Source organism: Python bivittatus, unplaced genomic scaffold, assembly GCF_059951505.1.
Source record: "Python bivittatus isolate LINGU-HERP-01145 unplaced genomic scaffold, Pbiv_v1 ctg000700_np1212, whole genome shotgun sequence".
In the NCBI taxonomy this organism is placed as follows: Eukaryota; Metazoa; Chordata; class Lepidosauria; order Squamata; family Pythonidae; genus Python; species Python bivittatus.
The window spans coordinates 95,455,198-95,480,639 of NW_028277098.1; the positions used below are offsets into that span (position 1 = coordinate 95,455,198).

The 25,442-nt window shown below is 39.7% G+C and overlaps 1 protein-coding gene across 1 annotated transcript in view; it reads left to right on the top strand.

Annotated features, from left to right (window-relative positions):
* The window catches only part of CDH4 (cadherin 4), a gene marked incomplete at its 5' end in the record, with an annotated part of 288,665 nt that overhangs the window by 242,474 nt on the left and 20,749 nt on the right, over positions 1-25,442 (top strand). The window contains 3 exons of the mRNA XM_088153879.1: positions 13,136-13,321; positions 21,215-21,468; positions 25,057-25,199. Coding sequence (XP_088010005.1) covers positions 13,136-13,321; positions 21,215-21,468; positions 25,057-25,199 — 583 coding nt within the window. The remainder of the gene's footprint in view (positions 1-13,135; positions 13,322-21,214; positions 21,469-25,056; positions 25,200-25,442) is intronic.

Genomic DNA, 25,442 nt, shown 5'->3' on the forward strand with positions numbered 1-25,442 from the left:
CTATGACCAAGAATTTACATCAGTGTTTCTCGACCTTGGCAACTTTAAGACATTGGACTCCAACTCCCAGAATTCCTCAGCCAGCATGAGCAATTCTGGGAGTTGAAGTCCACATGTCTTAAAGTTCCCAAGGTTGAGAAACACTGAGATAGATGCAGGACATAGATGATTGATATATAGATGTAATTGTTGGCTTCATTTATAAGATTTGTTGTAAAGTATTGGCTAAACTAGAAATGAAAAATGTTAGAGTTGTAGTTTAATAATGCAGTAAATTGGTCTGAGAAATTTTGGATGTCTGTGTTCTTTAGAGGGGTTTATGCAAAGGAACTATTATAGATGATTCTCATGTTTTAGGTATTTCTGCTCTTATCATAACTATTGAGATTACTGCAGGATTTGAACTATTTGCTCAAAAATATCTTAGAAAAAAATTGATGGAACTCTATCTGGTCTCAGCGATTAATTTAATTCAAGATTTTAACAGTTTTTCCTATCTCTTCCAGTGTAACTGGCCTATAGATTTCCTTTTTAAATTTCATGGCATGAAGGTTATTTGAATACTTTTTAAATAAAGCTCAATCTTAATTTCATCCACTTGTTTAGATACATGTAGATTAGAATAAAATATTGGAAATGCTTTTGCAATATACTTTGAGTTATTTAAAATATTTCCATCATATTGCCTCAAAGCTTTTATTATCTTGCTACAATGTCTCCTTTTCAATCTACTGGCTAAGAGTTTTGAAACTTTATTAAATGTTTCCTAGAGAAAAGAATTCTGTACCTTTGTATTACGTACATTGGTACTAATGTGTAATCTTATATTAAATCTTATATAAAATGTACCTCCATGCTTTCTCTTTTTTTAATTTTTGGGAATATAAAAGGAAAACCTCCCCCCCCCCAAAATCATAGGCACCCCTTTGGTATGAGAAGATCCAAATACCATATCTTGTTTTCCTGCTCAGTTATCCTTAAAAATGGGCAGCTATCCACTAGTTTTATGTATTTCTGGCAAGAAGATAATGTCAGCTTTCATAGCTTTTCAATGAGAAGCTACCCTGACTGTTTTTTATACTGCCCCCCAAACCAGTTGCATCAAGAGAAACTGCATTTCAGCTCTCTTGAAAGTGGTGCATTATACAACTATTCCCCATATTGTTGACCCGCATCTTTTAAGCACCCATTCCACTTCCTTCCATCTGCAGAAGCATTGCAGAATGAGGCAATTAAACTAATACCTAGTAAAGACATGTCTGCAGCCCTGAAAAGGCTAAATGCTTCTAAAACTTTTAAACACATTGTTATTCATGGTGGATCATGAAAAACAGTAACCTACTAAGTGAAAAGCTAATATGAAAAGTTCCATTCCATCCAGGGGCATCTGCAAGGGGAGGGAAAAGTCAATAAAGTCAATGTCCACCATCTTAACCTTTTTGGCCATTACCACCACCCATGGATATCTTCTATACCAGTGCTGTCCAAACTTGGCCACTTTAAGATGAGTGGACTTCAACTCCCAGAATTCCCCAGCCAGCATGGCTGGCTGGGGAATTCTGGGAGTTGAAGTCCACTCATCTTAAAGTGGCCAAGTTTGGACAACACTGTTCTATACAATGCCCTTTACATACTTGAAGACAGTTTTCGTGTGTCTCTATGGTCTAACCTTCTCCAGGCTATATATATCTAACACCTCTAAACTCTCCTATGTTTTTTCTTCCACATCCCTTATCTTGGTTGCTGTTCTCTGGACATAATGTACAATGTGTTTCCTTTCCTTTTATTTTTGTAAATGCGTGCTGTTATAAATTTTAATTGTATATTTATTTATTGTTTTAATATGTTGGGAGCCACCCAGAGTCCCGCATTGGGGGGAGATGGGCAGGGACAAGTTTAATAAACAAATAAACAAATAAATAAATAAATAAAGTATTCCAGTTTGTCAGTGAAGAAGGAACAAAGGATTAAGCAGTTCCTAATCTATACCTCCTCCTCTTCTTTTACTTCCAATTTACTTTCATTTTTTAAAAGACCGGACAAAAGATTAATCAAATTCTCCATAAGGTACAATTTACTTGCGCGGGAGTTAAACAGTAAAGAATTCTCTCTCTGTTTGTACTGTAACAGGTGGCTTATAGTCAGTTACAAGGGGAAGGGGAAGGGGAGGTCTTTAAATTCCCCCATCTTTATTAAATAGAAAAAGTGCCAAGATCCATCCCTATCTGACAGCGCTCTTGCAGTATTTACTTGAACTGCATTTGTATGACTTATCCACTGGTATTAACACATGGAAGAAGCCAACAGAAGTTTGCCTCCTGGTTGCACATACCAATCTCAGCCTACGCAGAACATGGGATATTAACTGCATGGTTAAAAGTAACTGTTCTGCCTATGGACAATCTAACTTTGTTTCTTTCCAACTTAACTGTCAAAATTGAAGGGAACTGTCAGGCTATAAGTCATTGCTATCTTCATATTAATTCAAAATGTTTAATAATGAATGGGCTTACTTTATACATGTGCCTACAGACACACAAACCCACATATATCCACATACACCCAAAGCTATACCCTGCCTGTGACACAATTTGGGGGTTAGAAGTTACAGACAAACACTTAACTTTGGCTTATGATGGATTTACGATAGGCATGTGGGTGAGTGTTTTAATAACATCTTAAAAGATTGAAAGGGGAGAAATTTGTCTTTTTCAAGGACCTAGTAATTAACAGCCTCATTTACATCCCAGTTAAACTGACATATCTGAATGTAAGCTGATTGCATCCTATTGAATTCTACTGCATATTTTCATTTTATATGTGCATTAATCTCATTGGCTAACACACACAAAACATAGGTGTTTGCAAAAATGGACCAGCTTACATGATTTGACTTAATTCCAAGATATTGCCTTGACTGAAACACCTAACATACTTCACAGAAAATAACATTTCTTTGTCATGAAGTTGCACACAGTAAGAGTTTGGTTTTTTAAAAAATTTTGGTTCATAAGCATGAAATCATGCTTGTGCCAGATTTTGAACTGTAGTGACCATGATTCTGAAAAAAGTCTTGAGATCTTGACCATAACCCTTCTCTGTGACTCATTAGAACAACCCTCCTGCTGATGTGGTCCTAGGAAAGCAAAATCATTTTTCCAAGGTTCTGTCCCAGGCTGAAAAAGCTTGCTTGTCCTTGACTCAGTAGAATGCTGGGTGATTTCAGATTTGCTATGTCCCTCTGGCAACCCTCATTTATCAAACATTATAACCTGATGATCTAAGCCAACATACACTACTTTATAAATAGGCAAGAACTAACTGATTTAGGTTGGTCCTTGGATGGAAGGTCACCAAGAAACCCCAGGACTGTAGCTAGATGGGGAAGGCAAAGAACAGTGACAAACCACTTCTGTGTGGTCTCCAAGAAAACCATGTAGGCCGTGCCGCATGCTGGATTCAAAATGGCTTGAAAATCCATTCTGGATTCAGAAAGCACATGGGCACCAACCAAATGGCACTTCTTAAAACCAGATACCTCTTTCCTGGTGATCTATCAAGCTCTATGCACCTGGGCAAAATCAAGGGAACAAAAACTTCCTTGATTTCAGTCAAGTATCTTTAATACTATTTAGGGGTAAATACTGTTAAGTGATGCTTGGAAATGGTCATCGCAGAACTATCACAGCCTCCTTTCTAGTAAGTTTATTAAGGTGGAGTCTTTTGGAGTGATTTGAAATGCTTCTTCTCAGATTTCCCTCCACCTGGACTGAGTTGCTGTTTATGAGATAAATGATCAATCAATTCCCTCTCTGTCTTTTGATTGTTTAGACATAAATCTCCCATTTCTTTCCCATCTCAACACAATCTCTTACACATCTAGTTAGGTCTAATTTCACCCTGGATTCTAAATAAATCAAGAGACAGCCTTTTAAAAACAGATTAGCTACATGGGGGGCAGGGGGGGAGTCCATATGATGTAACATTTAGATTTTGGGAGAAGAATAGTTTTGTATTTGTTCACTTGTACTTTCTTTGTGGTTAAAAGAAGAATTAAACTTAGGTCATTAAAGTTTCCCAAGAGACAAACCTCAGACTTTAGTAGCAATAAGATTAATCATATGTAAAAGTGAAGCTGCCTATCTTGGATGACTATAACTCATTTTTATAGATAAAAATATCTAATTACTTTAACAGAGTCTGCTGTAGGAAAAAAAGGAAAAGATAATTGCAATAACTATTCAGAAATATATTTTTCCCCAAACTGAGGTCTACACAGGAAGCTAAATGGAGTTGGTTAAGTCATTTTGATTTCTTGAACACCTTTGACTGAAGTTAATAATAATTAATTTTCCAGATCCCAGAAACTAAAAGTGCCAAAGCTCCACAGTTTTTTTAAAAGAAAAAGGGAAATAATAGATTTCAATTTCCTGTTGCCAGAAAGAAAGATGGGGTTAAGGAATGCTCAAATGGAATCAAAAATTATTCTCTTATTACAGAGTCAAGTCAGTCAAAGATGAAATATATATCCTCTCCACTCCAATCGTTTGTCATTGACAACTGTCACCACAATTCAAGACAGTAAATTTCAAAATCACAAAACTGCCTCAGATTATGTCTATCTTGTGTGCGAGTTTGTTTGTGGGTGACTTTAAGCATTAGGCTTTTATTTCTAAACCCAAAGAGTTACTTTCAACATCATATGTTAGCTATATAACAGGACTCTGTTATTCAGGTCATATTTTGAGAAATGTAGAGATTGCAAAAAGGAGATAAAAATTGTTCCATACATGGACATCTTTTATGCTTGCCCTCTGACTGCCATGCCATGGACCACATTCCAAAAAGTAGGTGGATTCAAAACAAACCCCTAAATCTGAATTAAATTGATTTAACTCCAATTCAAATGGAACATTGTTGATATAATGACTCCCCAAGGGCTTCATAGTTTCACCCTTCTGTCATATTAAAAAGTAGATCTTGGTGGCCACATAAGGAAGGTCTGAGTGCTTCAGGGATCATGAAGAGTTGGGACCTTGAGATGTGCTAACACAGCAGACATTGGCTAGCAGGCCTCCATGGATTTTTATCTGAGTAAATAAGGCAATACATATATTTAACCAAGCAAGACCACCAGCTGATTGTGGCAAGGGGAATGAAGGTCTGGCATTGGCAGTGGACAAGAGAGAAGGAAAAGAGGGGAAGAATCAAAGGGAAAAAACTGTGAGAGTAATGAACGTTAATAAATCTTGGAGTGGTAAGACAATCCAGGTTCATCAAACATGCTAGACAACAGAGGAATTTCAAAAAGGGTGAAAGTGCAAAAAAAGGGTGGGGCTTAAATTGCATGGTCAAAGCTGTCATCTTGACTTTTTTGGAACCCCCCTCCCCACAGATGCCCATGCTAGATTAGGGTAAATGGTTGTTTGGGGTTCAATGTGCTATTTGTACTTATCGGTGGTCTTAACATGTTGTGTGAAGCAAGCCATCATGTTATGTTGTAGCAACATCTAATTAGCAATATATCAAGTTAAATAAAATAAATATAAGTAAGTTAGTTAGTAATAGTTAGTTAGGCTTTGTTGGTTTGTGTAGAGCATGTGATGTGAACACAGCAAGTGTGTTTTATTAACCTGGCTTTACAGTTTACCATGTTTTCTGAATTCAGCCAAGGGTATTCCAAGCCAGGTTTCATGGTTGAACAATCTTCTGGGGAACTGGGGCCAAATACAGTCTTGTAAATAGAGACCCTTTGCTTTACAGTTTCCCATTTAGGTGTTTTTCTTTAAAAGAAAGTATTTTAAAAGCCAAATCAACAACCAGGTGTCAAGGCAGATGTCTGTAGGTATTTAGGCTCCTGAAGGTGCTGTATGAAGAGCCCAGAATTTATGGATTCTCCACTCCTATTTCAGCTTTTCTTTTTCTCTTAATGGATACCTCAATATCTTCTGTATCTTGGAAATTCACGGTGGCTTACCAGACTTTTCAGAATTTGAAGAGGGTTGTGCGTGCGCATCTGCGTGTGCTGCTAGTTGTGAGGGTTTGTTTTAATTGTGTGTGTGAAAGAGAGAGCATACATTCTAGTTAACTTTCCATTCTAGTTAACTAATCCATGCTTACACAAAAGTGCCCACTGGTTGCCTTTGGCTAGATTCAAAAAGCTAAATAGGGTTAGTCCTAGTTAATATTTGGATGGGAGAATTTTAGGAAATCCCAGAGTGGTAGACCTGTCTGGGAAGCTGAAAAAGCAGCTATAGTAAACCCCTTCCATATTGTTGCCAAGAGAACTACATGGATCTGTCCATGTAAACACAAGGAATTCAACTTAACTCAAAGGAGACTCTGTCTGTCTATCTATTCCAGTGGGAGTGGGTGGCATATATATGTGTGTGGGTGGGTAAAACAAAATAAGCAAATCATTTTTTCCAACAATAATTAATTTCCACATATATGCATTTACACATTCCTGGGGATCCCTGAATTCAAACAAATCACCCATTGATCAATTTAGCAACATTTCTATGCCTCCCCAATCATAAGACTCTGGGTAACTCACAACTATAACTCCAAATTATTTGGGGGTGGCTTCCTTTGGTTTCTAACACAACAGCCTCTTGGCTGCCTAAATTTCTATTCAAGGAAATGATCCTGCGGGTCACATAAACACCTATTATTAATTTTTGATCTTCAAGCAAAGTGGTTTTAATGGATCATGTGTTAAACTTCACCGCATCCATGGGTTCTCCATGGCCGTTACGTGGCATATCTACCGTATAGCACAACCTGTTATTTGTCATGAGCCATTTCATTTGTAACATCTGTCCGTGTTACACATACCCTGCTGTGATATTCTTCTTCCATAAAACCTCTCGCAATTTTCATCTCCCATTAATATACGTGGAGCCAGGAGGAAGAAATCCATTAACCAATACCCCTGTAATATGTATTATGCAATAATGAGGATGAAATGTCCAAAGTGGAAATGAGATGCCAGCGCCAACGCACTGCGCTCCGAGATGTGTGCAATGAGATGTAACGTTGCCAGATGTTGCTGACAAAAATGTCCACAATTCAATTAAATGGTCTCCAACCTTTGCTGCATTGAGTTTTAGTCAGGAAGCAAACCACAGATAGTAGACTTTCAGTTGCTAATCTGCATTCACTCTGGATTCCTGATAACAGCAGTCTGGGGTGCATCTTTGCTATCATAAAACAGTTTTGTTGGCAGAATAAAGCAAACAGTTTCTCCTGGCTGGCAAACTCCAAAGTCGGGGAATCTTCCAATTCAAAGACCCACCTGTTCTTCAAATTTCAGCAGCATCATAACAAAAAAGACTGCCAAGAGCAGTATCTATGCCACTTGCAGGGCCCACAAAGCATATTCTAGGTTTTACAAGCATAAATTGAATATCAAAGGGTGTCATATCCCAGAGTCAGGAGCCCAGCTGGGCCCCAAAGATGCAGAAGACGATGAATTCCCAATCAACTTGATTAAGAGGAAGGCTTCAACGTCCCCTTTTCTGCCTACCCAGAGGAAAGCCTTGGATTCTTCTGTTGTTTCACTGCCACAGAGGTGTCAGAAAGAGCCAAATACTCTTTAGAGGCAGCGTAAACACCGGTGGAGCTAAGTTATCACCAGACCCTGCAGTCTACTTAACACCTCTTTGGAGGACAGATAAGCATTGGAACAACAGCTTTCTTTTCGAGTGTAACCTTGTTTATAAACCCAGATCGGTTTGAGTGTCTTTATGTTCTAAAATAACCCGCTCCTAGTTGACTTCTCTATATCCTTCACGAGAACAAGACATGGGGGAATTTGTGCCCTTCCAGATGTTGCTCGACATCAGCCCCCATCGCGCACGATCATGGGTTATACTGGCTACAGTTGATGGAATTTATGGGCCAATAATGTGTAAAGGGCCACAGAATTTCTAGCTGTTCTATATGCTAGTGCTGATCTTCACTTTTCATTAGATCATATCATCTGAATGTATTGGTCCATCTACTTATTTCATAATGTACTTATTTACATTATGAAACCATGTTGGCCAGGAATATTTATTTCATTTTCCAACAGTTCTTCAGAGTTTAGGTAGATAACATTCATTCAGAGTTATGCCTTTAGATATTGCCTCTTCCACATACTGTAACTCTTTTGGCCATTTTCATTTTACCAATCATTTACCAAATTTCTCATCTTCTGCAGAAAGTTTTTTTTTCCCCTTTCAACTTATTACTGTCACTCCTTGCAAACATTCTTGAATGTGTTCAATTCCCTAACTTTATAACATTGGAAATAGCTTTGCCCACTTCCAATACAAATGCACGTAAAATTGGGTAGAAACTTTCATAAAATTAAATTAGAAAGATGGGATGAGATAAATATATGAATTCTAAAATAACAGCCCTTAAAATAAAAATGCAACTGAAGACATGAGAGGTTGTATCTTATACATTTGAAAATATCCAACCCTCCTTGATACACTTGAACAAAACCTAAGGCCCTTCATCACGAAGTCTCAAAACACTATGCTAAAGAACATCAAGATTCAAAAATGAGTCTTTCCCATATTTATACAATTAAAAATGCTAACTTTTCAAATGTTCTCTGGTCATATTGGGAGATGGACAGTAAATACACTGTTTGTTATCTTCATACTGGGTGTGGAAAATGATTAGAACCTCAATATTGGGCAACTGAAAACCAGCTATTTGCAGCATTCACTTTAATTTAAAACCATCTCTTTAAATTGTTCAGTTATCCAATTGGGATATCGTACAAATTATCTCTGCATTTATGTACACGCCCTTTTCTAATGAGGCAATTAGCCTTAACTAATGAGCCCATTTACCAGCAGCAGGGCTGTCTGTTACTTCATTCTATCTCTCCAGTGCTTTGCAACCATATAAGGATATGGAAGCTTTATCCAAAGAATAAGCTTGCTAAGCTATGGAGCAAAGCATGAAAGTAATCATGAAAGCTAGAATTGTCTTTGCAACGCATTTTAGTTTTCAGTGTCTATGTCCCTTCAACAATAAAGGGAAACTCCATCATATCTATCATTATTACAACCCCAATAAACAGATGTGCAGCCCTGCCCACATTGTACAAACATGTTACTTACCACAACAAGCCTACCAAATCTGGATCGCGAATATCCAGACATCCATGTTTTTCTGCCACCTGGTGGACTTTGTCTTCCTAGGTTCAAAAATGTACAGGGTTAGTACTCTAGCTGTGAAATAAAGAGATATCTACTGCATGGCAGAAAGGCTATGAGATGTTTTGATGAAATATTAAAATGCAGAAATATCACAGTGACAATACAGGCACACAGTGTTAAGATAATTGGTTGTCCCAGTTGTATTGTGCAGCTGTGAAATCCAGATAATCAGAAAGGCTGAATGAAATAAAATTGATATCTTTGAATTGTGGTAATGAAGAGAATTGTTGAGAATACCTTGGATAGTAAAACAAAAAACAAAAAAACCCCATATAATTCAGTACTAGATGAAGTAAAATCAGAGCTTCATTATTTATGCTCACTGAAAACATAAATAATGAAGCTCTAACATAATTATTAGGGACAGATAATGCAAAGGCAAAAGTCATTGGAGATGACCCTGATGCTTGGAAAAATTAAAGTCAATCACAGAAGAGGCCAACAGAAGAGAAGATGGTTGGATGTTACCACTGATGACCCAAGCAGGAGTTTATAAACCTTCAGAGGAATTACTGGCATGCAATTCCATCAAAATGAGGTCTGTCAGGTCCCAAAGCAGCAAAAGTGATTGAATGACTGCTCATCCAGGTTTTTGCAACCCATATACGGTAGGCCTATACCACAGTTGTCACCTGCCTGAAAGCCATTAAGACCACTAATGACCAAAATTACTCATTACTAAAGCAGTGGTCAGTTGCAACGGTAGGCAAAAGGAGCCGATCGTAATCCAAAAATTTACTGACCGAATTATGAATGCAATATCCTAATTCTAGAGTCATGTTCTCTGTTATAATGGATATTTTATAGACATTGCTACATTTTTGTGCATTGGCGGAAGTGTATGAGGGGGAGGAGTTTCTATTTTATGGATCACAAAATGGATACTTGTCTAATTAGCTGTTACTATGGATACTTTGTTTACAGTATGCTAGAGATGGTGGATCTGCAGGGTTAGTCATGCAAGCAGGTATAGTGTACACAAATATGAAATTCTGTGTAATCCACTTTGAAGTGAAAAAAAAAAGAAGTTTGACTCAAGAATTATAAAAATATTAGATTTCATTTACAAGCTAGGAATTTCAACTTTTGATATCTTTAAGAGTCTAATGTCCTCCAAATATATTTAACTTCAAGCCCCAGAATCCACAGCAAGCATTGTCAAAAGCCATAAAACTAATGGGGAATTTTATTTCCTTTATAAAATACTTAAGTCTCCACCATGGAAACTGTTCTATAAAAAATAGAAACGTTGCTCACAATTTTCCTGGTAAGTCTCCATGTCCAATCAAACATACTACATATTCCTTCAATTCCTGCATGTGCTGGTTTGAAAATGTCAAACAGAAGGAGTAGGGAGAAAAGTGAGTTCCAATATGCTTACAACGCTATCTTCCTCTTCTGGTTTCTGACTGATAGATTGATTATGTGCCATCAAGTCACTGTTGACTCCTAACAACCACATAGATAGATTTTCTCCATGACAATCTGGTTTCTGAGATCCTTGGAATTCTATCTACTTTTGTAATGGTATGTGGGAAAGACCTTGGGAGACTGGGCCAAGAGACGCTGCCAAGGGAACAATCAAATAAGAGACAACGTAGCTGGATAGTGGGCAGGGCAAGAGGCTCAGAAGAGACCCTCCCTAGTTTCTTGGGCTGTAAAGGAGACAGAGGGGAGGACGGTACTTTCAGACTTGCAAGATTCTGTCAACGTAGCTTTACAATCAAGTAGAATTAGCTCATCTGGTTGTGATTCCTATCCGGTTTACCCCACGAGGCCGACAACTTTGCTGTTTGGCAAAGAAAAACTGATACCTGAAAAGTTCACTGAAAGAAGTGATGGTTAAAATGAAAGTCCCAATCTAGATGTATCAGGCTGGGGCCCTTCTTTATAAAACCTTATTAGACAGGAATGGATTAAATTGTCCCCAAAGCGTGCCCAATACTGAAAGAATATCCTCAAGTGCATTTGGAATTATTTTGTAACAGAAAATCTATATTAACTTAAAAACATGACAGGGCTGTCAGATGCCTCTGGGAAACTCACAGACCCCACTAGAAGGTAGTACCACTTCCCTTTAATTTGCTCTCCAATCGCTGGTATTGGAATATACTACCTCTGAACATATATGTTTTTCCTCACTAATAGCCATTGGTAGGCCTCCATAGCCATTCTTTTCAAGAGCACCAGGTTGGGGAGATGTGCCTGAAACAAAAAGAGCTCATGCGTTTTTGTAGAAAGAATAAATAAACAGAGGAGCATTTGTTTAATTTGTACAGAACATTCCTTCTGTTGGATACCATGCTTCAGAACTGGTTCAGAATCAGTGAAACGGTTTAATGAATTTATACCCGTCTTGCTAAAACAGCACGTTTTGGTTTATATTCTGCAATGGCATCCTCTCCAGAGAAGCCTTGAGATGACCCCTGTTTCATGCTATGCACTGGGGCCAAAAGGAAATATATCGTTAGTGAGAAAGTGGGTGTCCGGAAAGTTTAAAATGGAAGCCCCTACTGTAGATCACATCAGAATTTTAACATTTCTCTCCCCCACCAGCATGCTAAGCTAAATGGCAACAACAAAAATAACACGTTTTTTTTTCCTTTTAAAAAAAAATCTATTATTGAACCAGAGAGTTGTTAAAAGTCATTGACGGAAAGGCTCCATTACTAAAACATGAATGAGATCCCATTTTAGTTAAAGTCACAATTTTTCTTCTTAACAAGATGATAGTATCAGGTCTTGAACATACTGGAGTGCTGAGTGACTATTGTGTTCTGGAAGGCAAACTCTGAGAATTTGGTGCAATTCAACAGCTCCTGAAATCAAGTCCTTTGATGAAAGCCCTTCTCTCATTTCAAGCTTCCAAATACAGATAAAATGCAGCTTACCTATGAAACGATATGCAGGCTTGCCTTCCTTCTTGATGCGCCCAAGTCAAACTGTAGAAGGGAGAAGGCCTAACTTTAAAGATCAGATGGTTTTAAAAAAACAGTCTGCATATTGTTATTATTTATTATTCATGTTGATGTGTGTTGCACTTTACGAAGTAGAAGATGGCAGATTCTGGCATCTGAAATTTTACAGCTTAAATTCAAGAGATGAGACAATAAAGAAAAGACAGGGGGAAATGAATGGGTGTGCAATATTCCCCTTTGCTTTGGGGCTGAGCGCACTTTGAAAATAGTTTGGAAGGAAGTGATCTGGACTTCATGTGAGCACAGTACCTTTCTCCTGTTCATTAAAAGCCCAACTTTTAATAGGGTACTGCATAAGCCTGAAGGAAGGTGCCCTTTTTTTAAGAATTGCAATAAACAGCCAACTCTAACCCAAGGTAAGCCCAGGGCACTGGAGGTTAAATAATGGGGAAAATGTCTGATCTGAGCTTCTTAATAAGGGAGCAACAGTAAGCTATGGGGCTGGTAGAATTAATGCCCCTTGTACAGTACACAAAACTTTGTTACTGGGGACAAACTTCTTTTGCTTAAGATGCAGGTAGTCCCCGGGTTAAGAATGCCAGGCTTACAGATGATTCACAGTTAAGAAGGGAGCCTACTGTAGCAAAATTTGAGTTAAATACACCATGGTTCAAGTTCATTACACAATACTACTTATACAGTATTATATAATAATACTGTTCTGGCTTACATACAAATTCAACTTAAGGACAGACCTTGGGTATGGAACTTGTTCTTAAACTGGGGACTCCCTGTACAGCTTTTGAACATGGGAACTGTGGATATGCTGAAGGAGCAAAGGAAGGCACAGCTGGAGGATAAAGCTGTTCTCCAGGCAGGATACAACTGCCTCCTCAAAAGAGTCTGTAAGATGTTTCAGGAGCTATAAATATATTGGGATGGGCTACACACACCCACGCACACTTCTAAAAGCATTTTCTTCTCTATTTTCAGTATTCTGGTGAGGTTCCAGAAAACCGAGTGGAAGTTGTTGTCGCTAATTTGACCGTGATGGACCGAGATCAACCCCACTCACCCAACTGGAATGCTATTTACCGAATAATCAGTGGAGACCCTTCTGGTCATTTTACCATTAGGACTGATCCTATTACCAATGAAGGCCTGGTAACCGTTGTGAGGGTATGTATGCTTCTCATCCTCTGAGGACTTTTTCACAGGCACGTTCTACAGAGACTTGAGTTTGGAGAAAAGTTGGTCAAGTTTTTGTGGTTAAGGGATGTGATTCATGAAGGCAACAGATCCAATGAATACAACAATCACTTCACATAGAGCCAAGTTTTTATTTGGATGGATGGATGGATGGATGGATGGATGGATGCATGGATGGATGGATGCATGGATGGATGGATGATGTGTGTCACTGGGGCTGCACAGATATGGGTTCAAGATCCAATGGGGACAGGGCATAACATGATAGCTTTCATATGAAGAATAAGATGGATTTTTAGAAAAAGGAGAAAAAACTGAAAAGTCAATACTACTTGACATATTACAGCCCAAAACTCTAGCCAGCTGACTTACAATGCTTGGCCCACTCAAGATTATCTCAAATTCACATCAGATTTTTCAAGATTGTATTATGCTTATGAAATCCTCAAAACTTTTCTCTCTTGGGTGCCATGTGACTGAATGTGGTGGTGTAGGGGACATGCAACTGTATTTAAACTTTGCCAGTCTTCTCACAGTATAAGCTGAGCCATTATTGAAGAAATCTGTATATCACAAAGGGGAATCTTAAGGAAACATGGCAGCTGTACTGGGATAGAATGAGTGCTTTGATCCATAACAGCAAGGTTGCCTTGTCAGAACTTTTTTGTCAAGTGGGAATTATCCTCTACATAAGATGTTAGGTGATATAAAATTAACTGCAACTGATGTAGAAAAGTGCAAGTTTTTGAGGTGGACCCAGAAATGTCCCCAGATCATATTTCCACACTGACAGCAGTTATTATGTAGGAATAGAGGAAGAACTCTGCTGGGTCAGCCAAAGACTGGTCTACTCCTATATCCTATTCTTTACAGTGGTTCAGATTCTTCTGGAATGACCACAAGCATATAGCCTTCACATTAGTCCATCCACCATGGATTTGTCTAAGCCCTATTCCACAACACAACATTCCCAAAATGGGTGCTCCTCCACTGTATTGGATTTTAACTTCTGTAAATTATGCTCTCTGTAAATTATGAGGATTAAAATCCAGCTCATCTGGAGGGCACCAGATTGAAAAAGTCTTCAATAAAAGATAGATCCCTTTATCTATTTATCTTATCCCATGTACATTTCTCTGAAAATATGTCCAACTCCATTCCATGCAATTTTAGGCTACAGTTCTAAGCAGGGGGGAATCAAAAATGTCAAGATGGACAGTAGTAAGCATGTGCAATGTCCCCAAAAGAGATGGGGCTTGGATCACATGGTTGTAGCCAACATCTTGACTTTTTTGACACACCCCAAGGAGACCCCTGGTTCTGAGCATACCTATTTGAAGGTAAACTTATTCACAACTAACTGTAAGAGCTACAACATAAGATAAGCACAGGCTTTGGTAAATATAAAGGGATTGTGAATGAATAGTTTTTTGTAAGTCTAAATCAAGTGCGCACATCGCATATGAAACGTTTTAGCACATTTTGTCGTGTTATAGCAAAAAGAAAGAATGAGGGATTTTTTTAAAAAAATTAAAAAGGCAGAAAGATCCTATCTATCCAAATAGCTCACGGTGCTGTTTTTCAGACCTCCACAACAAAAGCACTTCTTGCTTTTCCGCATCAACAGTGGAAAAACACCAAAACTGCATCCTTCATAGCATGAATATGTCCCTTTCAAAACCAAACCCTTTATTCCTCATCTTGCAAAACTGAAAACATCACAAGCTAATTTTAAGCCGACATCAAAGGCAAAAAGTCGGATGGGAGAAAAGGGGTTTGTTGGCTTTTCTTTTCCCCCTGCTTTTCTTTATAACAAGCCCTGCCATATTCAGTTGGGAAGACTGGAATCCAGGCCATCTTAGAGGGCACCAGGTTGAGAAAGCATGGCATCAGCCTTGTTGGATCAGCATCTACATCAAACGTAGAGTATTACTCCAAATTGGCAAGGATTTGGGCATAAGGAGAGAAAAAAACATTCAGTGAAATCAGAAGGAACCAAAATGCAAGAAATAGGAATGGTAGAAATTATGTTATGTGTTAAGCCTACTGTCCTGTCCAGGTAAATCCACAATAGGAAAGTATTCTTTTAAAAAAGAGAGAAGGAAAAGAAAATCAGGGGCAAACAACTGAAAATCCATCAGAATCAGGTTCTGAAGAAAGCTAGAAAAGAATGTCAGAGCCTTGGTATCCCAGGTGAGAAATTCTAATCATGTAATTTACAGACAATGATCTGTTGGAAGGAAACCACTATTTGAAGACCTGCCGGTTCAAGTCCAATTTAAGAATAAAGAACCCTAAGAAGGGAGTGTAAATATGGTGAGGTTACCTATCAACAGCTATTTGGGTTCCAAACTCAGCAATATTCTGGTTCCAGTATCCTCTGCTGTAAAACATGTCATGTTTTCCCCTTTAAATTCTAGCAATTATTTATAAATGTGCAACTCCACATAAGAATCAGCAGCTGCAAATGTCATGCAAATCTCCATGTCTTTTTGTTAACAATTTTCTTCTTGACATTAAATTCAACAAAAATTGTTCTCCCAGTCCAGTCTACTTTTAGAACATGTATTCCTTTATTTGTTAGATTTATATCCCATCTTTCTTCTAAGAGCTCAAGATAGCATATGTAATACATCTTCTTCCAACAATTTCATTTTATATTTATATATTAAATTTGTCACCACCCATCTCATTAAAAAGCAACTCTGGATGGTTTGCAGACAAGATAAAATTAATTAAAAATACGCTATAAAACAGTGTTGTCCAAACTTGGCCACTTTAAGATGAGTGGACTTCAACTCCCAGAATTCCCCAGCCAGCCATGTTAAAGTGGCCACTCATCTTAAAGTGGCCAAGTTTGGACAACACTGCTATAAAAGTAGTCCTAAATAAATAATAAATATATTCCAAGAATTGATGGTAATTGGTGAGTATTAGGCTTGGGGAGCATCATCAGGGCGCCAGCTACCCCTAGGGTTGATTAAAGTTCTTATTGCTCCACTCAAGCTGGCAGAGCCAGGTCTTTAGTCCTTTCCAGAAGGTCAGGGGTAGGGGCCTGCCGCACCTCTGGGTGGAGAATATTCCAGAGGGTGGGGCAACGGCAGAGAAGGCTGTCCTCCTGGGCCCCACCAGCTGACATTCTCTCACTGACAGGGTCTGTAACATGCCCTCTCTGCCTGACCAGGTGGGGCAGGTTGATGTGATGGGGGTGAGACAGTCCCTCAGGACCTGTGAGGTAATCCTGTGAGGTAGATTGGGCACAGAGAGAAGAAATGGCCCAAAATCCCTCAGGTTGCTTTTGTGACTGATGGTGGACTAGAACCTGGGTCTCTCCACTCTTAGAGCAACATCTTCCCCAGTACACCATAGGGGGCCTGAATGCATCATGCAAAGACCAAGGGTAACCCTCAGCCTAAGCAAGTTTGCATATCCATGATTTAAAACAGGTCCTCTACTGTTAGGTATCTTCCTGTGATGGAATGGAATTATGAAGGCCAGGCTCAGGGAGATAAGCGTTTTCTTAGCTCACCGGCAAAGCATGGGAACTACAAGAGGTTGAGGCTGGCACCTCCCTGAGGAATTCACAGTGTTGTGGCTGGCTGGCTTGGGAGCTGGGGTTTCAGTCTGGGAAGATTCTTGCTAGAGGTTGTAGCTAATAAACATAGCTGAACTGATTTTGCATTGTCTCTTGGAGTTCTTTGGGCTAAACCTGACACTTCCCTTACTACATCAGCTGTAATAGCCTGGATGCTTACTTCCCTGTAAAGATCTCTCTGGATGGACCCTGAAGAAGAGTGTGCATTTACAAGGAACCACAATCAGCTGCAGAGAATACCAGCAAGGTCAACACTGCCAACCATCCTCTTCTTTTCTCCTGTGGTCTTTTTGGGAATGCCTACCAGTGCCAAAACTGCTCCAGTGTCATGGAGAGTTTTGCAGCTCAGATTTGGTAACCCTCCTCTCTGAACCCTTATCTTCAATCACCCAGTTTTCAGAACTGGTTGTCAAGGCCAACATCTATTTTTCCCCGTGTTCATCTAAAGTCTTTGTAAGAGGGGGAGGGACCTAACTTTCCCCATCCTGTGTGTGAATGAGGCATTTTAAAAATTATTTGAATCAGAAAACAAACAATCATTTGCAGCATGGTGGTTCTGCAAGCAACTTCACCCAGCTTTCAACCTAAGCTGTTCTGCCATTGAAACAAATATGCCAAGAGGCATCTATGATGTACAGTTCCAATTTTATTTTTCACCACAATAAGAACTATTCCCTCTGTGGCACAAGATACTTATCCCCCTCACAAGCCTTGTATAAATCAGGCAAGGAAGGGAGGGGATCATTTTACAGGGTCTGAGCAAATTCCCCAAACATGGAACAGAGGTACCCTGTGGCTCCCTAAAACGTTATATGAATGTTGCAAGGAGTATAGAAATGAATTTGAAAGAGAGATGCACTCCATTATTGTTTGCCTTTTCCCAGACATAACAACAAGAGGATAACTTATTCCTTATAGTTAAAAATGCCCTTAGAACTAAAGAAAACAAAAGACAATGTAGACCCACCCTGATTTATCTGCATTATATGTACTGCTTAAGGAGCTATGGTGATCGTCACTAGGAAGGCTTCTTCTGAATCCAGACATAAAGAAAAGTGGAAACACCACAAGACAAGATGTGTAAGCTGATAATGGATAGATAAGGCCATTCTTTAATTGCCCAGCCCATATTAACTCAGAAGAAGAAAAATAATGCACATTTATTAAAATGAAAAGCAATGGAGTTCATCAACTAGCTGAACGAAAACACAAACTGACCAGCATAGACACAGTTAACTCCATCTAACAAACTCCATCAAATCCTTTGGCTGAGCAATAAATTACACTACAACTAGTAGCAATAATTTTTACTACAAAAAAATTCAAACAAGAAAAAAATATGCAACAAGAAATGTGAACCATGAAACCCCCTTCATGCCTCCATCTCCAAACCCAGACACAGCAACATGCTTTTTCCACATGAGAGAAGACAAGATACCTTTCATGACGCAAACTGCTTCCCAACCTTTAATTTACTAAAATATGTTGAAATTCCCCATATTAAATTATCCATCAGATCTAGCAATTTCCTAGCCACAAGCCCTTGTGGAAGTTTCCACAAAGGTTAAAAAAATGGGAATCTGCTAAAAGTCAAGATGGCCACTGTAACATGCAATCAAAACCCTGCAGTGCACATAAGAAAGGGGCGGGATTTGATTGGACAGCCACAGCCACCATCTTGACTTTTTTGACACCCTACCTCTCACGCACTCCCCTAACAACAGAAAGGACTTTTCTAACCCTACTCCAAAGCTGAAACCAACCAGCAGAGCTGGATAGTACTTTGGATGTGATTACCACAAAGCTCACAGCAATACAAACATGTCATCTCTTAACAACATCTTCACAGTGTTGAGTGGCTATCATATGGTATGGAGGGGCTGTATTCATGGCACCTGTGCTCCAAAACAGTTTGTGCCAATCAAACCCACAGCGTGGCACAGCCCAACTAACCAGCACCTTTGGATGTGCCTGAAACTTTGCCAGGAATGAAGCAACTGGTTTAAGATTGGCAAAAGATGTATTCCAGGTGGGTTTGCATAGCATATGGGTGAAAATGTGGTTGGCTGCTTAGCAGCCAGCATGTTGAGTTGACCCAGTCAATGAGGCTGGTTTCTTGTTCATTATATTGTGGGAACCTTGCAACTGGGTTAATTCAGTAAACCATGATTCCGTTATCCATGGAGTGATGTGTTCTGCAAACACAGCCATGCTGTCCTTTAGCTGATACAGTTCTAATATTTTCCTCTTTCTCCAAGCCTCTCCTTTTGTCCTGTTGCCTACTTTGGACCTTGCCTTCTGAAACCTAAGGGCTCTCCATTCCTGGGTTAGGCGTCCCAATACATTTGAAATATGGATATGCCTTTATCTTCTGATGTCTCAAGAATAGCACCCTTTCTGAGGGTACTAAAAAGAGCTTTAATTGCTTAGTCCCAGTAGTTTATTCCATATTAAGCTATAAAACTTCTGTCTTAGATTCAGTGTCCTGAATCTAATTGTTTCAGCAAATTCTGTTTGGATAGTTCTTTGCAAGGCTCTATATACTTCTTTTAAGCACTCTCCTTTTGTAACATTTTACTTGCAGTAAGCTATTCTTTCTTAAATGCCTTCCAGCAATGTTTCATTTCCCACCCCTCAGTGCCAGAACTAGCTATGCTATTGTGGCTTCTTGAGATGTGATCTAATAAATATCAGAGAGTGCTTACTTAATCTTTACTGGTCTGTTCAAATGTGACACTATCAAGTTTATATTAAACCATAGATTCGTAAGAGAAGATTGGATGGGTGGATGGGTGGATGGGTGGATGGGTGGATGGGTGGATGGGTGGATGGGTGGATGGGTGGATGGGTGGATGGGTGGATGGATTTTACATTTTCTGACTTCTAAAAGTACAAGGATATCTACTGCAAGACAGGCAACTCTTTTAGATTATCATTACAAATTCCACAACTGTGTAATTACAGTTTGTAATTTGTAATCTCAGTTGGGCTTTAGGCCTGGGCATGATACAGACACAGTATTGATCATACTTCTTGGTGACCTCTGGCAGAGCCAGGACAGGGGTGGTGCACCCAGCCCTCCTGGTTCTCCTTGAGCTCTCAGCATGCTATCACTCATGATATCCTTTAGACCAACTGTGGAGACTGGGAGTGGGGAGCACTGCGTTGTGGTGGTTCTCATTTTTCTGTGGTCAGTTTCAGTGGGTGTTGACAACAGGGGAGAGGTCAAGCCTGCAGCCCCTCTTCTATGTAACACCTACATGAAACTATCTCTGTGAGGTCATCCATTGGCTTGGCATCAGATATCATCAGTATGCCTATGATACCAAATTACACATTATGACCCTGGGCTGCCCACATAATGTTGTTGAAGTCCTGTCTCAGTTTCTAAAAGCTGTGTGGGTCTGGATGGGTGGAATAGGCTGAATCCTAACAAGACTAACTGTGGGTATTTAGGACCCTCAACACTGGGAACTTTCCAATTTTAATCTTGGATGGAGTAGCAGGTGGCAACTGTGGCCAAGAATGCCTTTTTACAGATTCATCTTGTACACCAGTTGCACCCATTACTGGACCAGGTCATTCACTCGTGCCTTAGTCACCTCCAAATGAATTATTGCAAAGTGTTCTCCATGGGATTGCCCTGAAGACCACTCAGTGGCATATTTGATTGGCCTATAGCCCTTGCATTCAGTTCTAGATGCAAGATTTTCTTTGAAACTGTTTTACAATTTATCTTGCTATTCTATTGTGTTTCCATGAGTTTATGCAGTCAATAGATATAAGTACAAAGCCACCATACTGTGTCAGCATGTTTTTAAAAGTGTGTTAGCTGAAGTTTTAATTTTGATTTTTGGACAGAGCAATATCCTTGTTGCATGGGAAGAGCAATCATTAGCATTTGCTACCCATTATTTTTCAAGGCAGGCTTTTCAAACTAGGTGCCCTCCAGATGTGGTGGGATTAGAACTCTGAGTTCTGAGTTTTGCAATCCCAATCAAGTTGCAGAGTCCCAGGTTGGGAAGACTCCTTTAAGATGCCATTGGACTCTTATTTTTTCTTGTTTCAACTGGCTAGTCATGGGAATGGCCTACCTTAGCAGACAGCATTGCATGGACAATCTACAGAACTCCCCTGCTTCTTCCTTATTAAAGCAATCCAGCATGCTGGTCAATGGCTAAATAATCATGAGATCATGAGATACTGAGTGATTATTACAATGTCATTTCCAGTTGATATTTCTCTCCCATGCCTTTGTTTGATTTCAGGAAGTTGATTATGAGATGAACAGAGCTTTTATGTTGACGGTGATGGTGTCCAATCAAGCTCCCCTTGCTAGTGGGATCCAAATGTCCTTCCAGTCTACAGCCGGAGTCACCATTTCAGTCACTGATGTCAATGAGCCACCTTACTTCCCAACAAACCACAAACTCATCAGGCTGGAAGAGGGTGTGCCTACAGGGACAGCACTCATGACTTTTTCAGCCGTGGACCCTGACCGTTTCATGCAACAGGCTGTCAGGTATGATGGTGGAGGGTAGAGCTCTCTATTTTGGGAGTGGGCAACGTTTGGGTGACTGTGGACCACATTTAACCAGCAATGAATGGGGCACTGATGCAAAATAGGTGGGGCCATGGTATAGACATGGTTAGGGCCAGGGGCTGTGTTGGGTTGGTTTCTAGATAAGAGACTTGTTTAGAGATTACACTACAGTTTTGTCTGTTTTCTACCTCAAAACAGGATGGAACTGTGCTGCCAGTCTTTAGCAACTGTGTTTGGAAAGGGATCTTGGAACTACATAAGTACTGAGATCCATTCCACGTGTTTCTCATTAGCAAATCTGTAGCACTGGCCAACAGCTGGCAATGCAAACTTCTCCCACAGGAAGGGTAAGCAGCTTAATGGTTAGGCTCCAGCTTGGCACGCCAAGGGTTTGAGGTTCAATCCCTGAATCACCAGGCAAATTTGGGGAAATTTCTGCTCAGAACCTGGAGGGTTATTGTCAGGCAGTGCTGACACTCAGTTCTGGAATAGTTGGAGCAGTGGTCTGACTCAGATAAGATACAGCAGTGAAGTGGTCAGGGGTGTCTGCAGGGTGTGGTAAAAAAGTCAAAAAGGTGGCCACAATGATGCAGTCAAAGCTCTGCCTATTTTTTATGTGCATCACATAAAAAAAAAAAAAAAACTGATGGAGCTTTGATCGCACTGTCACGGCTGCCACCTTGACTGTTTGAACCCTGGCAGCAGTTCAGATTCAGTCTCCAAAAGGTGTGATGCTGGGAAAAAATGCAGCTGCTTTAAAGTGTCACCAACATGTGCTACATTTTTGTTTCTGTTGCTTGGTCCGGTGCCTGATAAAATGCATATCAAAGTGGCTGGTTAATTAGGCTCTGCAATTTGCGTGGTTCATGTGTTCCCAAGCAAGCATTTATCTGATTCACACATTACATATTTTGGATATACATGTATTTAAAGGAAAAAAAACTTAGATGCACATCTAATAGGTGCGCTATCCCTCAATTCTGCTTATTTTCAGCCACAGTTAAAAGAGTGGCTATGAGCGTGCTCACAGATGTTCCATATTTTGAACATTCAGTACATTTAAATCCCCCTTGATTGTATGAACCCGTACACTGGATGTAGCCTAGGAAAAAAGGAACTTTAAGTTATCCTCCTCTGTCTCTTGGTCTCACTGGTTATCTGTCTGTTCCTTTATTGCAAACGTTAGATAAATTTGGCACAGCAGGAGGGGCGCCCTGTGGAACTAGCACTGGGCCCAATTAAACTTACATCACTTGTGACATTTTATAATCATTCGAGGGCTGAGATATTTCAGCAGGGATAAAGCTGTCTGGTACAAAAATGACAATGGTTACTCATTGCCTCTGCTTGTTGGCACGGACAGGCAGTGGAACTTTTAAGGATGGAGGGGATGTCTTAGCTAACAAGGCCATTTTTCTTAGTTGCTTTGTTTTGCAACAGCTGGCCCTTTGAAAGGGAGCTCATTTCTCCCCTGCACCTGGAACAGCTTAGAGGTGACCTGATGGAATGCAGTGAGCCTGCCATCAGATAAATCAATTTAGCACTGGCTGATTATACAATTTGTAGCCTGCTTTGTTCATTTTTAAAATAAGCCCAAACAAGGTACAAGTCATTAAAAAAAAAAGCAGTGAACAAGAAGAAAACAATCCAAAAATAACAATAATACAAAAACTTTAACAATCTTAAGAACTTTTTAAAACTTTAAACATCAGACAAAAATGTTAACCCAGTCCAGAAAGGCACATGTATCACTTTTATTGACTTCCTGGATGAGCAGATACATCTAAAACTGGGGGTGAAGGATAAAAAGGTTTGCAACCAATCATGTCTTAATGGAGAGAATTTCACAACAGAGGCACATGTCTTAAAATGCCTTCTTAGGTTGGCACACTTCATATTGCTGGTACATGGAGACATCCTCATTAGATCATAGCCAAGGGGCATGTCCATGTGGGAGAAGATGTATGTTTAGTTATAATTTTTAGATTTGTGGGATGCAGTAAAGACTAGGGGAAAAAAACCTAAATCAACTTTTCCCAGTTGGTGTTCTCTTCATGTTCTGAACACCTGTTATTAGCTGTGTTGGTTGGCATTGATAGGAATTGTGGTCCAGCACATCTGGGAGACCACCTAGTCAGAGAAGACTGATCCTATCCGATACTTTCTGCTTGTTCCATAAGAGGACAGGTTTTTTTATAAGAACAGTCCTAGTCATAAACTTTCATTAGAATACCTCCATTCTACACGTCCATTCAGGCAGTATCTGTTACAAATCAAAGTGATCCTTGACTGGAATCCTCTGGGAATAACATGAATGTCACCGAGGAATGGGGAGGGCTTCTCATGTATGGTAGAACAATATCAGGATTAGCATGGCCTAGCATGACTCAGCATGGCCTAGTTCACTTACCTGGATGCCTGAAGAGCCATATTCCTATGACCAACCAAGTTAGGTGTATTCTACCATCTACATGTGATGGACCAGCAAGGACACCAAGAAATTCTCTTGTGTTTCCAAAAACAAGGGACAGTTAAGGCTACTTGATAACTCACAACTCTCACAGATACTAGATCACCAGTGCTTCATTAGGTTTTGATGTACATCTTGATTGCAGAGAGGTTGAATATTTTTCTTGACTATTGTTTAGCCAGCCTTGATCAGAAGCCTTTGCAATACCGCTTCATAAATGAGTCTGTGCATATATCATGCCTCCTCCATATCAGAAGACAGTTCCTTCTGGCACTGATCTGCCTGGCAGTAAAATGCTCTTGCTGCTGCCTCTAATAGAGAAGGAATGGTTAGGCAAGAAGGACACAGCAGAAGGTAAAAGCTTTTCTCAGAGAAACTGAATCATTGCAGAGATCACATAAGGATGACCAGCAACTGGGGTTTAGGAATAAGTCTAATTTGTCAGTTAGAATCCATCAGGAACAAATCACAAGAAGAGCCATGAATGCCGTGATCTATCTATCTATCTATCTATCTATCTATCTATCTATCTATCTATCTATCATCTGCTGTAAGCCACTTGGAATATTTGCATAAACAGAAAAATGGGGCATAAATTTAACAGTAGACAAATAAATAGGAGTATCCAATTTGTTTGGATCAGGTGGAAAGGAAAGGAATGCACTATTTTCCTGATCCATTTTGTAATCCCAGCTGTTGTTTACTGTATGGAAAGGCGGGGGGGGGGAGTCACATCTCCCTTTCATCTCTAGCAGCTGGGGGCAATTTTGATGAACAAAACAGTGCATGGAGAGAGCATTCTTACACATCAGCATACACCCATGACAGCCTTATCCACATTTAATGATTGATTGATTGATTGATTGATTGATTGATTGATTGATTATGTGCCTTCGTGTCAGTGTTGACTCTATGATGGCTTACTCAGATCACCTTGTAAATTAACTGCGAATGGTAACTACTGTATGCTGGGTTAAGACATGGTTGACTGGAAGGGTCAATACTCCAAAATGTGCCCTAGTGCTATAGTTATTTTCAGCCCATGTTAAGCACATCTCCCTGGAAGAGACTACTACTACTATCCTTGCTCTCTGCAGATATTCCAAGCTGTCGGACCCTGCAAACTGGCTGAATATTAATGCCACTAACGGTCAGATCACCACTGCTGCTGTCCTTGATCGTGAGTCAGCCTACATTAAGAACAATGTCTACGAAGCCACATTCCTGGCAGCTGACAACGGTAGGCTTGAGCACTCCACTCTTCACGCTTCAGTAATAATGTGATGCATTCACAGAAATGATGCCCTGACAGAATTGTCAGTATAATTTAGATTTTCCCAGGTTTTCCTAGTTCTTCTGAAAAAAAAAAAATGTTCATGAAGTTGAGATAGGACATTGCCAAAAGAAATGAAATGTGTGAAATGTTCACAGATTAAAATGGAAAGGAAAACTGGGGGAAACAGGAAAGGGAGCATAAGAAATG